Source organism: Clinocottus analis, unplaced genomic scaffold, assembly GCF_023055335.1.
Source record: "Clinocottus analis isolate CAN_PGR_092001 unplaced genomic scaffold, fCliAna1.0.p SCAF_8, whole genome shotgun sequence".
Taxonomy (NCBI): Eukaryota; Metazoa; Chordata; class Actinopteri; order Perciformes; family Cottidae; genus Clinocottus; species Clinocottus analis.
In genome coordinates, this window is record NW_027176240.1 from 6,424,888 (window position 1) to 6,439,197 (window position 14,310).

Here is a 14,310-nt window from a genome sequence, read left to right on the forward strand (position 1 = left end):
AAAACCTTGGCCTCGGCAAAGATGTTCAGCGACACAATCGAGTACACTATGAAGCAACTCATTAAGCCATGCTTAGTCCCTCATTAACCCTGCTACAACACGCCAGGGATTGAAACTCACATACTGTACAAATATGATTAGCAGTGTCCCGTTTACCTTTTATGCACTACTCGTCGTTATAGGTGCCCTGTGCACAAACTTTTCAAAGCGCCCACGTCAAAGTATAATGCGGCAGCATCGTTGCTTACCAGCCAGCCAACACGACAGTCAGCTCTTCTTGAGTTTTATATAGCAGAGCTGGGCCACCGCATCCGCCACAAAGACTGGAAGCAACCAAAAAGGTTAAAGAAAACATGGAGCCAATACAAGATATTCCTGTGGGGTTATTGTCGAACTAAATTGATAATGAGACGTTGTGTATCGGGATCTGAATGACTCACCTTGGGGGGTTTTTTCTTTGGCGAAATCCTTGACATGCGACTCTTAAATACCAGGACCCTGCTCGCTGACTACCAAAGAGAGAATATTAGTGTCGTTACAGTATTGCTCGCTGATTTAATTGCTTTTTTTTTTTACCAGATCACCTTTACCTGCATTAAAGAAGAGATTGCCATCAAGCATTAGCAGGCTTCACCTTGTGACATGCAAAGAAGTACCATGAAAGGTTAGAGAGATTACCAGCATGACACGTCAACCTGGCAGATTGAGATATGGGATTATTTTCCCACTGAAGTGAGGAGAGGAAGAAAGAAAAAAACGTTATTTAAGAGGGAATATATATTTAAATAAAAGTAAGTTTAGTCTAGCGGTTATTGTTAAAGGGTAGCAGATGGTGCCGTGGCATTAAAGGAACGTACAGTGCAGTAGACTGTGATCTTAAGGTTGAGTAAAGCAGTAAACAGTAAGCAGGAGCTCAACAAAAGACACGTAATTATGATATCAGATCTCCCGAAAACAACAACAACAATCCAGTCAAGGGGTAAATATGCCACTAAAGCAATTCAGCGTCATAACAAATATGAATATATTAATTTCTAAGTAAATGTAAATAACATGACAGCATCAACAAAAATACCCATGCAAAACAACATCCAAGGAAAAACTAAACCGTTACACAACATTAATTCCCAAGTGATTTAAAAACAGACGTTATGCACAGACAGAAGCAAAAGGAGCAAAACAAATTTTGCAACCGGCAGAAGCGAAGACATCATGTACATGTGGGGCAACGCAACCTCACATCTACACGCAACAGAGTAACACGTCACAATATGCAGATTGTTAGCACGCAGAGTACCTTGAAGAAGGGAAGCACTTACTTTAATCTTTAGGGTCTCAAACTGCTCATCTGGAGGGCACTCTGCCTCCGGTTCGAAGTTTCTGGTTTGAGGCCAAAGCTGCTTTGATTAAAGTGGAACCAACATTATCCTTTGTCCACAAAAGTCCCCTAAAAGCACATGTCGGGCAGGCGGCCGTGTGTTTGCATTTAGAGGAATTGTAGCAGCAGCTGCCCACAGCCATGTTGACAGCAGAGTCAGCCGAACGAGCAGAGCTGCAGGGTCAAAAAGCTTGGAGGAGAAGTGTAGTTAATAGGCCGCCATTTTGCAAAAGAGCAAGTTTGGAGAGCGGGTGAAGGAGGTCATGTTCAGACACGTGAGCATTTCTCACACCTGATTCAACGCTTCATTAAGTAATTGGCTGTGTCCCAAGTACATGATATTGTTGTGAACCTGTATCATTGAACCATCCAGCAAACGGATTTGTAGGACACGGGGTTGTTTTAATGATTCCTCTTTCTCGCTTTATTCCGCTTCCTGTCTCCGTGTTGTGTTGGATTTAGGAACCACAACATTTTTAATCCATTTATTCTCAGGCACTAAGGGGACCCAGTTCTTTACATTCTGGTGGAGGCTTGAATTTTTCAAAGATACATAATACGTCAGGCTGAACCACGGGGAAATTTGTATGAAATTATGCAAAATGAATCTCCATTTTTTCCAATTTTCCGCTGAATGGTACAATCATAAAAAAAATAGTCCTTCAGTCTATAAATGTGTTGAAAATATGTTTTTTAAGGCTAAATTAAAAAAATAAAACTGAATATTAAGGGTAGGAATTGGCATATAGTTGAAGATCACCAATTCTAAGCCTGCATTTATTATTTATTGCACTCGCCTCAATATTACCCATAAAATGACTCTGCCAAACCTGTGTGAGTAGCAACCTTCAGCATTCTAACATTACACGGAGAAAAGTCTGCAGCATATTTGACAGTTTATGATAAAAGAGCCTGGCTTCCTTTCAAAAGAAAACCTTTTGCACTCCATCTCCCACTTTTCCAAGTTAATGACGGTGTCACGCTACTCCTCGCGCTTGGCAGGCTGTTATCCACCCATCGCCGCTGAAGCGTGTAACCTCATTAGCAAGTGGACTATATGCAAGGTGTATAGAGGCTGCATAATATGTAATAAAAATATATGAGTTATGCTTTCCGAGTAATGCATTTTGCTTTAAGTCCTGAAAGCAGTCACTTTGGGGTCGGAAAGTTGCTTAAATTTTCCGTAAAAAAGTACCCCTGTGCTACTTATGCCAGGGCTTCGTCCTCCTTCGAAGTTTGAAAAGATGTATTTAAAAAAAAGGGTGATGCATATTCTGAAAATAACAAAAGCATCAGACCAAACCGAATGTTTTTATGATCGTTTATTTCCACAGAAATACAACCAGTGGGCAGTGAAAACCAGTAAAGGAAACAGAGAATGAGGTTCTCACTTTTCACCTCGAGGTCAGCAGCTTTATGTTTGTGTGTGTAGGAGTTGGCGAGGCTCCAGATCCAGATCAATGACGAGCGATGAATGTCAAAGAAGTGCCTTCCACCATATTACCAGAGATTTCACCTGTGGCCTCTTATCGACGTTTAACATTTTGCTATTGACCTACAGTTAAGCATTCAAGGTCATTTGGAGGTCAGACACGCACGCTATGTTGATGGACGCGACATTGTATGGAAACATGGGAAAATGTGACAACACTCGATTAGTTGATACACCACCATATTTTTGGCTCGGCCTTGAGGCTCACATGGCTTCGTAGAAACAATGCCTTTGCAAACGGAGACACACTGGGAAATAAGAAAATAAAGTCCAGTTTAACGCTCATTCAGCTTTAAAAAACTAAATGGCATTTAAAGTGCTTCAGATCAGAATTTTCAAAAAGATTAATTTGCTTTTTGTCATTTGCATAAAAAGGTAGCTGGAAACATGTCGTGCTGCCTCATGTTTTTGGCTTAAACAATATTGCACAGTGTGCTGGAGACATGATGGAGACTATGCAATGACGAACACTGTGACCTCGCAGAGTACGGAAGGAAAATATGATTAGCTACTCTTCAGGGTTTGCTTTATCTTTTCACTTCGAGGTTAAACTTCAGCTATAAGGAAAATGACAATGGCTAAGACTCGAGTAGTGGATTTGAAACTGCTACATCGATGGACTGTACCTCGTCTGTTACTGCTGGGACATCGAATAGACTGAACCACCAAATTAAATTAGTTAACTTTAATTAAAGTAATCACCAGGAGCTGAGGTGGCTATAAACATATGCTCCTCACACTACTACTACTCAGAAGTGGTAGAAACCTGCTGGGAAGCCAGAAATATTACCCCCTTATGAAGTTGATATGGAAAATGTGTGAGCAAACCGCAGCTGACAGAATTTACTCATTCAGAAAATACAAGAGCATTCATTTGGAGTTATGTTTGTGTCCACATCATTATTTTTTTGGGAATAAAACAGTCCAATATTTGTTATGTTTTGCTCAAGTAAGCTTTCACTATTGTATTTGCCTCTTTAGGCAGGTAGTGTACAGCAGATTTGTCTGACTTAAAACAATGTAAATGACATTGATTTCAGTGAACCAAAACAGGCAGTAAAACCAAATCGAGCCTAAAGCCGCAAATATGCCTCGTTATTTTTGCAGTAACTCCACTATATATTCTAAATATCTGCTCCAAGTCAAGTAATGAGTCTCGGTCGCTGTGCATCTTCCTTATATTGCATGAAAACATCTTCAGAGATAGATAATGTGCGCTCGGTGCCAAAATGCAGCCCTAGGCCATTCAGAGGGAAATTATTGAACAACAGGGCCCTTTTTTTCCTGTTGTGCAATGCAGCCTAATAATTTGAGAGTCTTATCGTAGAATAAAGCGGATCCAGAGCCTGCAATACAATTGATCCGAGTTGCTACAGAGAGCCCAGTTGTGGTTTTGTCATTGCATAGCTAGCAAGACTGATTGGCTTGACTGCTAAACTGAGCAGGGACATTGATTTGGAGATATGGGAATACAGCACAGGGAGAGAAGGATGTCGCTGCCCCGCTTTCTCTGGCACGGGTTTGACTTTGGCCTGTGGGCACACACACATCTCTCTCTCTCTCTCTCTCTCTCCCCCTCTCTCTCTCACGCACTCTCACTTCCGAGAGAAACACTGGCAGTGAGAAGTGTCGGGAGACGCGTGCACACACACACACACACCAACATTGATTTCCTGTTTGGCATCGCTAAACCGTGAGGGACACAGGTGAGGGGATCGGGTTATTCTCTGGACAATGCACACAAACAAACATGCTATGTATCGTGTCTCCCTCTCCTCTCTTGTACACACCCGGGAGATATTGTATAGACAAACGCAGAAAAGTTTGCCAGGAAAAAAAAAAAGAAAGCCTCTCCAGCTCATAGCCCCTTCACTATTTCATCTCCACATCTATTATTCTTTGCTCTCTCCACCTCCTCCGTCTTCTTGTCTCTCCCTCTGCATCTTTCTCCTTCCCCCGTATGGAGCGTTTCGTCTGTTTTCATTAAAAGAAATGGGTTTTTCTTGGCTTCACACAGCGGTGTTCACTGCTTGGCCGGTTTGGCGCAGCGTTGAACCGTCCAACAGGTAAACACGTTTTATCAGCCGCATACATCCACATTTCCAGCCTCTCCCCCATTTCCTGGGTAATCTCGGGCCGACCACCATTTTTTTTTTTTGGCTACAGTGAACAGATGGATCAATGTGCACTTGGAGAGCTCATTTTGTGTGAGAGCTACCCAAACAACGCAACACACTTCTAAGCACTTTGCAACCGAATTCAAAGTACATGGGTGTGTGTGTTTGTGTGCGTGTGTGTGTGTGTGGGCATACTTATTTGGCTACTGGGAAGTGTGAACTGATGTGTGTGCGTGTGTGTTCCCTCAGAGTTTTGTGTCTCTTTGAGTTTTGTCAGAGTTGCTGTGCATGTGCGTCTATGTAACTTGTGTGTCCGGATGTGTATGCGTGTGATGTGTCCGTGTGTCACTCTCTCTCTCCGTCTCACTCCGTCTATGTAGGGTGCATTATTGGACGCAGTAGACCGGACAGTGCCAGAGGCGTACACCAAGCGGTCACGCGGTGTGACAGAGAAGAGAGCAGAGTTGCTGTCAGAAGGCCTTTTTAACACACTGCTGCTCTCCGGTCGGGGACATTTTGGGAGCGTTTGACTGCAAAAAAAAAAAAAAGGCTCCACAAAAGGAGAGATAAACACAATTCTCAGAAGCTCCCACAAGAAACACCACTAAAGCCCCAAAGGCTGCCTACCTGAAAATAACGTACTAATACCTTTGATGTTCCCAAAGAGATGTGCAGGAGAGCGAGACAAGCAGAGAAGGGTTGGGAGGGGGGACTGCTCAAACACTTAAATACACACACACACACACACACACACGCACACACACACATCTAACGAGCTCCCGTTAGCTGATGCTTCTTTGCGTGGGTCAGGGAGGGAGACAGTTGAAAGAAGTCAGTGTGCATCGCACAACAAGTTATTTAATCAAGTTTAACTCAAATTGTCTTACACCAAATTACTGAGGAGACATTATAGTTTGTAAGTTTCTTCACTAAAACATTTTCAACATGTTCACAATAAATGGATTAACACTATTACAAGTGGCATTTCCTTACATGACGGGCAGATGTTTTGTGTTGTATAAATAATGAGATTAAGATATTAAATTAGCGCCATTACTCCTCTTTGTTGCCTCCTCGCTCTCATCGCACAACATTCTTCCTGTTCTTTCTTTGCTATTTTCTGTCCACAAATACACAAAGGAGTCATGAAATAACAGACACTTTTCAGCGTGTGTGTGTGTGTGTTTGTGGGTGGATATGAGTGAGCCGACAGTGTGCGTGTGCAGACCTAAGCGCGTGAGTGCTTTTTTACGCTGCTCTTTTCAGCTTTATTATAAAACCTAATTCCTCACTTCCATAATGTTTCTCTAATCATATCCCCACCAGCAGCATGGTATTATTCTTTTATGGCCTTATAGTTCCAACTGAGCTGCATTTACTCAGAAGTTTTGAGACCCCATTTGCTAATACGTGCAGGTTAAGAGGTTCACTCAGGATGTATATAGCAAACTGAACTAGAAACAGTATGCACATCACCCCATGTCTCATCTCTCACTTACACACACACACTTGCTGTTATTTTGATGTATTTCTTCCTTTCCCTCCATTTCCCCTGGGTCTTCTATTACACTGCAAAGGTCACATTCATATCACCTCCATGTTTAAAACGCAGCAGCGTGGCAGGGGGCACAGTGGTGTGAGGCCAAGTGAACCAAAACCTTTGAATTTGATAACAACCTGTGGCTACTACAAGATAAAAGCAGACTTTTCTGAATGGTAACACTCTTTCTGTGCATCGGCAGCATTCATGTGCGGGGCATGTAAACTTGACATTTCTTCTTCCACGAATTCCCGTTAATCTGAAAACTGTCATATACAGCTATGAATGGTTTTGACGATTAGATCTGGCCACTTACTGAAATATATTTCAGGCTGGAGTTGAAGATGCTAATTTAAAAACAGGCAAAAGGGACGCGGGCAGTCCCTGGATGGTCCATATGGATTAATGAGCTCAGTGTTCCTTTAAAACTCAAAAGGTGAAACGGTTACACTGTTGTTATAGCAGGGGGAGAGAAGGGGATAAAAAATCAATGTCAGAGTGATTCCGGTTTTAAGTTTTGATGGATGGGTTTCAGCTCCTCAGGGAATCTTTGGCTTGGGGAGGCATGAGCGACTCAAAGGGATCAGGATCTTAGCTGACCCGGGGTCTTTGAGTGTCCCCCGATGAGGCTCCTCCGGGTCTGAATTGGAGCCCCATAGATCCCTGCTAGGCTGTGATGCTCTGCGAGGCTGAAGCAGTGAAGTGCGAGGTGGACTCGGAGCCCGAACCCGGGGGCCGGTGCTAAAGCAGGGAAGGCCTCGAGACGGAGGGGGCAGCTGCTTGGTCCGGTCAGCCAGAGGCCTTAAGGAACACCCCGGCTTAAGAGAGGCAAAGCCGCCAGTGCCCCCTGGCTTGAGTGGAGCGAGAGACACGCGCTTGTGGAGGCGCGGAGGCTGCAGCATGCGAGGGCTAGGCGAACCAGCAGATTTAGGAGTGACAAAGCTCTGCGCGATCACAGCGGGGGCTTTCGGTTCATGCGGCGCTGCAGACTGAATCGCTGATGTCGGACCGTCTCTGGCAGTTACCCCCCGAGGAGCCCCACAGCCGGGGCGGCGCAGGTGGGTGCTGAGATGACTCAGCTCGTCGGGGTTTGCTGGCCCGGACACGTCCGCCATAAGGTCTTCAAGAGGACGTTCAGTGTCCACGCGCGTTCCTTCCGCCGATCTAGGCCTTGTGAGGTCACTGTGGCCCTCGGTGGGGGGAGTTTTTACTAGTCTTCCCTGGTGGAGGTGCTCGTTGAGGCAGGGTTTGAAAGGCTGTAGTACTTGAGGCTGCAAAAAAAAAAAAAAAAAAAAGGAAAGATATCAATAACATCTTTTGCTAAATGGGTATGAAATAGTAATGTATCAGTCAGAGTGAAATGAAAACAGAGTTGTTGTTTTGTCATGTTTCAGGATTGGCTGAATTTTGTGGGGTCTCTGATCCCAGTGGGAGCCAGGCTTTTGAATATGTTGCTGCTGCAAAGAAAATTCTGAATCAAAAAAGCGAAACAGTTTGTTTACTCTTTACTATCACAGCTTGTTTCCACAGCAAGTCGCTGAACCATTCCTAGAATGGAAGAGGCAAAGTCACAGAGGAAGCCCTGATTCAGCACTTCAAAACAAGCAGAGGAATAACCTTGCCGTGTGCGTGCCGAGGATCTATGAAGTCTTTGACTCATTTTGTTATCGCTGCTGCAGAGCGGCTTCAGAAATGTTCAAACGGAGCTACGATACCCGCTGCCCGTGTAAGAACGTGCTGAGTCGTTAACCACATGAAATTTAGACCAACCACGGTGTTGTCCTCCACAAGGGGACACACTAGGCACAAACACTAAATCACGAGCACCTGTACAATGTAATTCGATAACAGCCCGGCGCTTATGTTCCACTTTCTCTTTTGCGTGTTAGAGAGCTGCTAATTACCCAGCATGACGCGTTGAGTTAACGGTTCTCTGACACAAACAAAAACTAATTATGACTTAACAGAGAGTTAGCATTTCTTTTGGATTGGAACAAGTGTTGATGATATATCCGTCCGCTTGCTGAGCATGCTTTGTTTGTTTTCGCTTGAAGATATCACAGATTTCTACATCACGGGTCCACTTAAAAAAAGAAAGAAAAAGGAACAATAGCAATTTTGTTATTACAAGAAGGTAACACTATATGCTATATGGATGATGTATAGTCCCATAAGATACTGTAACCTTGTTTACAACTATTCTGCACCACATTTCAAGATAAGCAGAATATATGGCCAACAGTGTTTATTAGTCAATAAAACTACCAGCAAGAGCAGAGTTGCTCAGTTCACAAATAGTCAATACTGAAGTATATATGCATATTTGATATAGTACATCAGTACATTGTCTGAATAGTTTATAACCTCAGCGTCTATAAAAATAAATACCGCGTGTTATGTTATGTTAGCCGCCTTAGTTTGAGACTGATTCTTTGAGCCATCAGAAATCAGAGGACTGACTTTTCCATCAATGTCCTTGGAGCAGAACCAAAATAATCTAAATCCACCTGGAACCATCTCAAGCGGCTGAAAAGCATGAACTGGGTTTCAGCAGAAGCATCCCCTCTGCGAGTTGAAAGTAGAAAGATCTCAGAGGATGTGAATATATTGCTGTGCAGGTCAAGCTGCTGAGGCCGCTCCTACCCACGGTCATTTATATTGCAGTGGGATGTCCGAGGCCACAGCTCCATCTCCTGGTCCCCTGCCACAATGCGTCCTTGAGCCCGTCACGAAACCCGTGTCCACTTCTCAGTGTCAGTTTTGTTTCAAGCAAGAAAATCCTGTTTCTAGATGTCAAAGCTTGCCATTTAAAAACTTACGAGATGAATGCGTTGCTGCTTACAATAGCTCAGATTAATCTGTCACTCACATGGCGAGCATGTTATTATGTTTTCTTCCCTTTTTTTTTTTTTTTAAAGCTTCGACATACAGTGCAGCTCCTATTGTGATCCGGTCAGAGTGAGGACTCCCTACGGAGTCCCATAGTTCAACATAAAATGCTTCTAAGCAACAAAAGACAGGTGTCGCCAACGTAGTCACCTCAATAAATCATACATCATCGTTACAGATACATGTACTAGCTTTCAGTTTTGACACTGTGGTTTATGGTGAAAAATACCAACTGAAATGTCCGTTGTGATAAGAATATATGATACATTTAATTGGAAGAAATCTCCAACAGTGCTAGCAACTTGCAGTATCTATAGGGTCATGGTTAATTAACGATTGCCATTTACAGCTGTCTCCTACAGGTATTAATAATTAGCAGTATTCACTTGATCTCTTCACTGCACTGCCAATATATTATCTCAGTGATAATGGCTATCACTTTGAATAGAAAATGTTCTCCATAACCAAACAAAAAAAAAAAGACCATTTGAAGCACCTGAACGATGTCAGGGCCCAACATTACCGATCTCACCTCACCGCTTCTCTCACCGTGAAAAATGTCTGTGTCTTTTCCTGTGGGGAAAAGCAACATGCAAGGATTTGAATAAGGGCGTAAATGATCCCCGTTATGTCTGTCGGAAGACAATGTGATTGCAGATCGGAGAGGCAATATGGTGGCACTCCCTTTCAAAGCTGGATGACAGTTTGCTGTATCATTTAATAGAGAGGGTTGCGAGAATGGAGATTTGGATCGTGTTGGATTTGCAGAAGTGGAAATCGTGTGAGAGCAGAGGATGTGTGGTTACTTTGATTTGTCCGTCGCTTGCTGTGCTTAACTGCTTTGATAGTGGAGTTAGAATGAAGGCGATTGTTCAGGGCCGAGCTGATATGATTCCCGTCCCATAAGACAGGGGTTTTCTTTCATGTTATTCCTTTCAATACACCATTCAAATCCTTTAAAAAGGTAAGCATCGAGAATGTTTAATGAATAAAATATAGAAAAACAAAACCACACAGAGAGATTCACTCATGCATGCGTAACAGTTCGTATATACTTCATTTGATGGGATGGAGCAACTCAAAAAGGAACAGAAAACAGATAAGTGAAGTGTGAACAAAAAACACACATATCAAAACTGAAAAGGCTTATTTTAGAAGAGCAGACCAAGGTTCCAAGCACGAAATCCAAACTCCAAAACAAGGAAAAATGTAACTCAAAGCATGCAGACGCAGATGTAGAAGGGCATGCTTCAGTCCGGGCCTCTTGGCGACAAATCACAGCCCAGCGTGCAGGAGGTGAGCGCGGCATGTCAACCGCATGTTAAAGAAACGTTACTGTACCGCGCCGTGTCAGTGAAGTACTGCACAAGGTGCTCCACTCCTTGTCATAAGCATTATGTGTGGGGAGGCAGAGGCAGAACAGAGAGAACATGGACGATTTAATTTCATTGTTTGAGTGACAGAGATTAGAGATGAGGAGAGGAGGATAAAAGGGTTAAAAGACAGAGAGCTAGGGTGGAGTGAGACGTAGAAGAGAGAGGCTAGTGGGACCAGATATATAAGAAATACATTTTAAATACAGAGTTAACACCCAGTACATGCTCGCAAGAAAATGCCACACATTAGTTCAACAAACAAACACATTTAATGCAAAAATATAATTACTGCATCTCATTCAGCACAACCTGGGTGAAGAGTCCAGTTCCTTCTCTAATTGTCCTAAAGAGCCGCATTACTGGCAATAACTCTTTGCTGGTTTAATCGCAGCGAGAGCTCCAAGTGGGAGCGTAATTCATCAAATCTGATGTTTAGCATCTCATATCCGAATTTAACTGTAGACCGACTATATTCTGCTGTGTTTCAGTGACATTTCCTCTTTCCTCCTTCTGTTTTTCAGATGTTTTTCAGATGTTTCAACCGTACAGATGATCTTTTGATATGCCGTCTTTCATTTTTAATTAGACCATGCAACCTACGGGTGGGAGGACAAAAGCCCTTTGACTGAATGCTGGGCTGTACTCACATATTTGTTGAAATGGTCTATAAACACGAGGACACTTGAGATAGTAATAACCTGAGATGCACTCAAAGAAAATACACCTGTGCCACATTTTTATCACCTTCCCCCTGGATACAAAGCGGAACCCCATGGGGATAGATCAAAAGGAACACAGCGTGGGTTCTTCTTTTGTCTCTTTTTATTTATTCTTTTGCTCTCGCACATATGTGTATTTCTGCAATCTATTTACCCATTGTCCTCCCCTGCCTCTTCTACTTGCTACCTCATCAGCACAGCATTACACAATAGCTTTGTTGTGGGATTCAATGATTTTGTGACTGTGCTTTCATTAGCTGGTCCCGTCTTTCGTAATAAAGTCACACTGTTTTAGTCTCCAGAAATATTGTTACTATAAAGCATTCAAAGACCATGTTATGGTCATGTATCATCTGTGAGGGAACCAATTATATAATGAGTTTGCAGTTTATACTATTATAAATTATGGTAGATATATTAGTTTTACAAAAAGTTTAGGGGTGTAGGTTTTAGAAAGTAAGATGATTTCTGATTACACACAGTTCAAGGGGAACTGGAGAACTGAAGCTATAAATAGGCAGCACAGGGAAAAGGATGCAAGAAAATTAATTGGTAACGGGTCAATAAGTCAGGAAAACTAACAAGGAAATTAATCTGAAAAAGAGACATATAGGACAAATAATCCTGTTATTGGGCAATGAAAAAACAGTTCAACTCACTGAAACGAAGAGATTTCAGGAGTACTGAGGATTTTAATTGGAGATAAAATCAGGCTATTCACAGACGGAAGGACTTGTTGCGTGATGAAAAGATGGAAAGGAGGCTGCAAAGGATGTTAGTGACTCACTCTGTCTGCGCTGGGGCATGCTGGTGCGGGTCAAGCCCTGGTGCTGTGCCTGCCACGTGGACAGCAAGGGCGTGGGCAGCGCACCCTGCACAGAGAAACACAAAGCACAAAAGGCGTATGACGTACCAGAACACACACACATACACGCACACAGAAGCATGCTAACATAGAAAACACACACTGGCAGTTAATGAGTGTGGAAAGCCTAATTTACGCAGCACACAAACAAACGCAGGCACATTGGCACACGTGCTGTACCGGCACAGAGACTTAAACACCGGGTCCGTGGATTTGCTGCAAAGTTCTTAAAATTAAAATAAAAAATACATTTCAGTTTTAATGTTAATAAATATTAGTGTTAACAGCAAGTCTTCCTCTTTCATTTACTCTTAAGTAGCTTTTTTTTGTAGGAAAAGTACTCTTATCCCAAACTGGCTGACTATCATACAGCAAACTGCCAATATTATGCATCTGCTTGATCCAACTGTTCACTGAAGCTACATACATGCAGAATATATTAGTGAATATTCAACTCAGGATCCATTTCTTTTATGGCAGCACTATTGCACCAAATTAAGGTAATTCGGTAGCCATTTGCCCACAATTGAGTCCTATTTGGCGTCAATGGACACTTTGGGATCTCTACTCAAATTCAAAATATAGTTCAGTGATTTGAACAATGTTTGGGTGCACACTTCAACTCACAAATGTATTTCAATGGACAACATTTTGGTCCCAGTCTTCATTTTCTCTCAATATATGCAGAAATGTTTCCACACACACACACACACACACACACACACACACACACACACACACACACACACACACACACACACACACACACACACACACACACACACTCACACAAAAGAGAGAGTACTGTCAGCACTTAAGTTATCCACCACATTATTAATCTACTGTTGTATCCAACACACAAATATGACAATGAAGCAAATCATTGCTCTCCATTCCTTTTGTCACCATAATGTGTGTAATAGCTCAAACCCGGGAGATTATTTCCACACATTGTTTTACCCATTAGACATATTGTCCAACATTTGCTACCTGGAGACTTCCAATCGTCTTCATGTTGTTTCTCCCCGGGCCACCTGAAAACCATTTCTTCCTCCTACTGTGTCATTGTTTATCCATGAATATAGTCGAATCCATTAAATACCATCCCCAGTGCCAAGACTACAATCCATTGAAGAAGAGCACTCCATCTCAGGCAGTGCAAAAAACAAGGTGACACTGAAAAGGACAAACTTTCCCCCTATCACTTATAAAATTGACAAGACAAGTTTAAAAGCTGGGAAACGAGTATGTCTACTGAATATGATGAAGATACTTTGCAGATTGTCTTTCGTATACATCGGTCTTGGGTGAAGACAATCTGCAAGGATGATAAGTTTACACTTGTAGTAGAATTAGTCTCAGAGGTCCAACAATCTGATCTAACTGAGGCACAATGTGACGGCTGAAAACATTGAAAGGGTGCTTGTGAATGTTCTGCATAAATAATATATGTCAGACTTGTCTTTTACCCCATTTGGTGCCTATATGTTTTACTATCTACATTTGTAAAATGTTCCTTTTGTTATCTGAACATTTTGTTGAAACCAGCACACACATGCTATGCACAAACATGGACCTAAAAGAAGACACACCCTTTTATAGAGAGAAATTCACCCAGGATAAGCAATTCAAAGACCCCAGGCTTCCATCAGGAGAGCAAAGTGAAGGGGAAGCGTAGCCATCACGTTAAGCAGACAGACTAAAACCGTATCCCTTCTTCCCTCAGCAGTGGAGAGGGCCGCCGTGCAAACAGGACTCCCTTATAGAAAAGAGACAGATAAAAGACGAGGAGGGGAAAGCAGCAACTTTCCAGCAGATCTAGCCCAAGTTATCTCAGAGCCCCCCTGGTGCGTCTACAAGAGGGGGAGGAATGAGTTTCCCTGATCTGTACTCATCCATGTCCTTCCTTAAACACCAACAACTGCTTCCGCGGG

The 14,310-nt window shown here is 42.7% G+C and overlaps 1 protein-coding gene across 3 annotated transcripts in view; it reads right to left on the bottom strand.

Moving 5' to 3' along the window:
* Window positions 1–5,728: 5,728 nt before the first annotated feature.
* The window catches only part of ccser2a (coiled-coil serine-rich protein 2a), a 46,126-nt gene continuing 37,544 nt past the window's right edge, over window positions 5,729–14,310 (bottom strand). Inside the window, exons 10-12 of one of the 3 annotated variants that reach the window (XM_068568186.1) lie at window positions 12,299–12,383; window positions 10,758–10,797; window positions 7,616–7,798 (exon numbers count right to left, since the gene is read on the bottom strand). In XM_068568186.1, coding sequence (XP_068424287.1) covers window positions 7,738–7,798; window positions 10,758–10,797; window positions 12,299–12,383 — 186 coding nt within the window. In that variant the 3' untranslated portion in view covers window positions 7,616–7,737. Of the gene's footprint in view, window positions 7,799–10,757; window positions 10,798–12,298; window positions 12,384–14,310 lie in introns of all 3 variants that reach the window. The other 2 variants (XM_068568187.1, XM_068568185.1) reach the window with 2 other exon arrangements.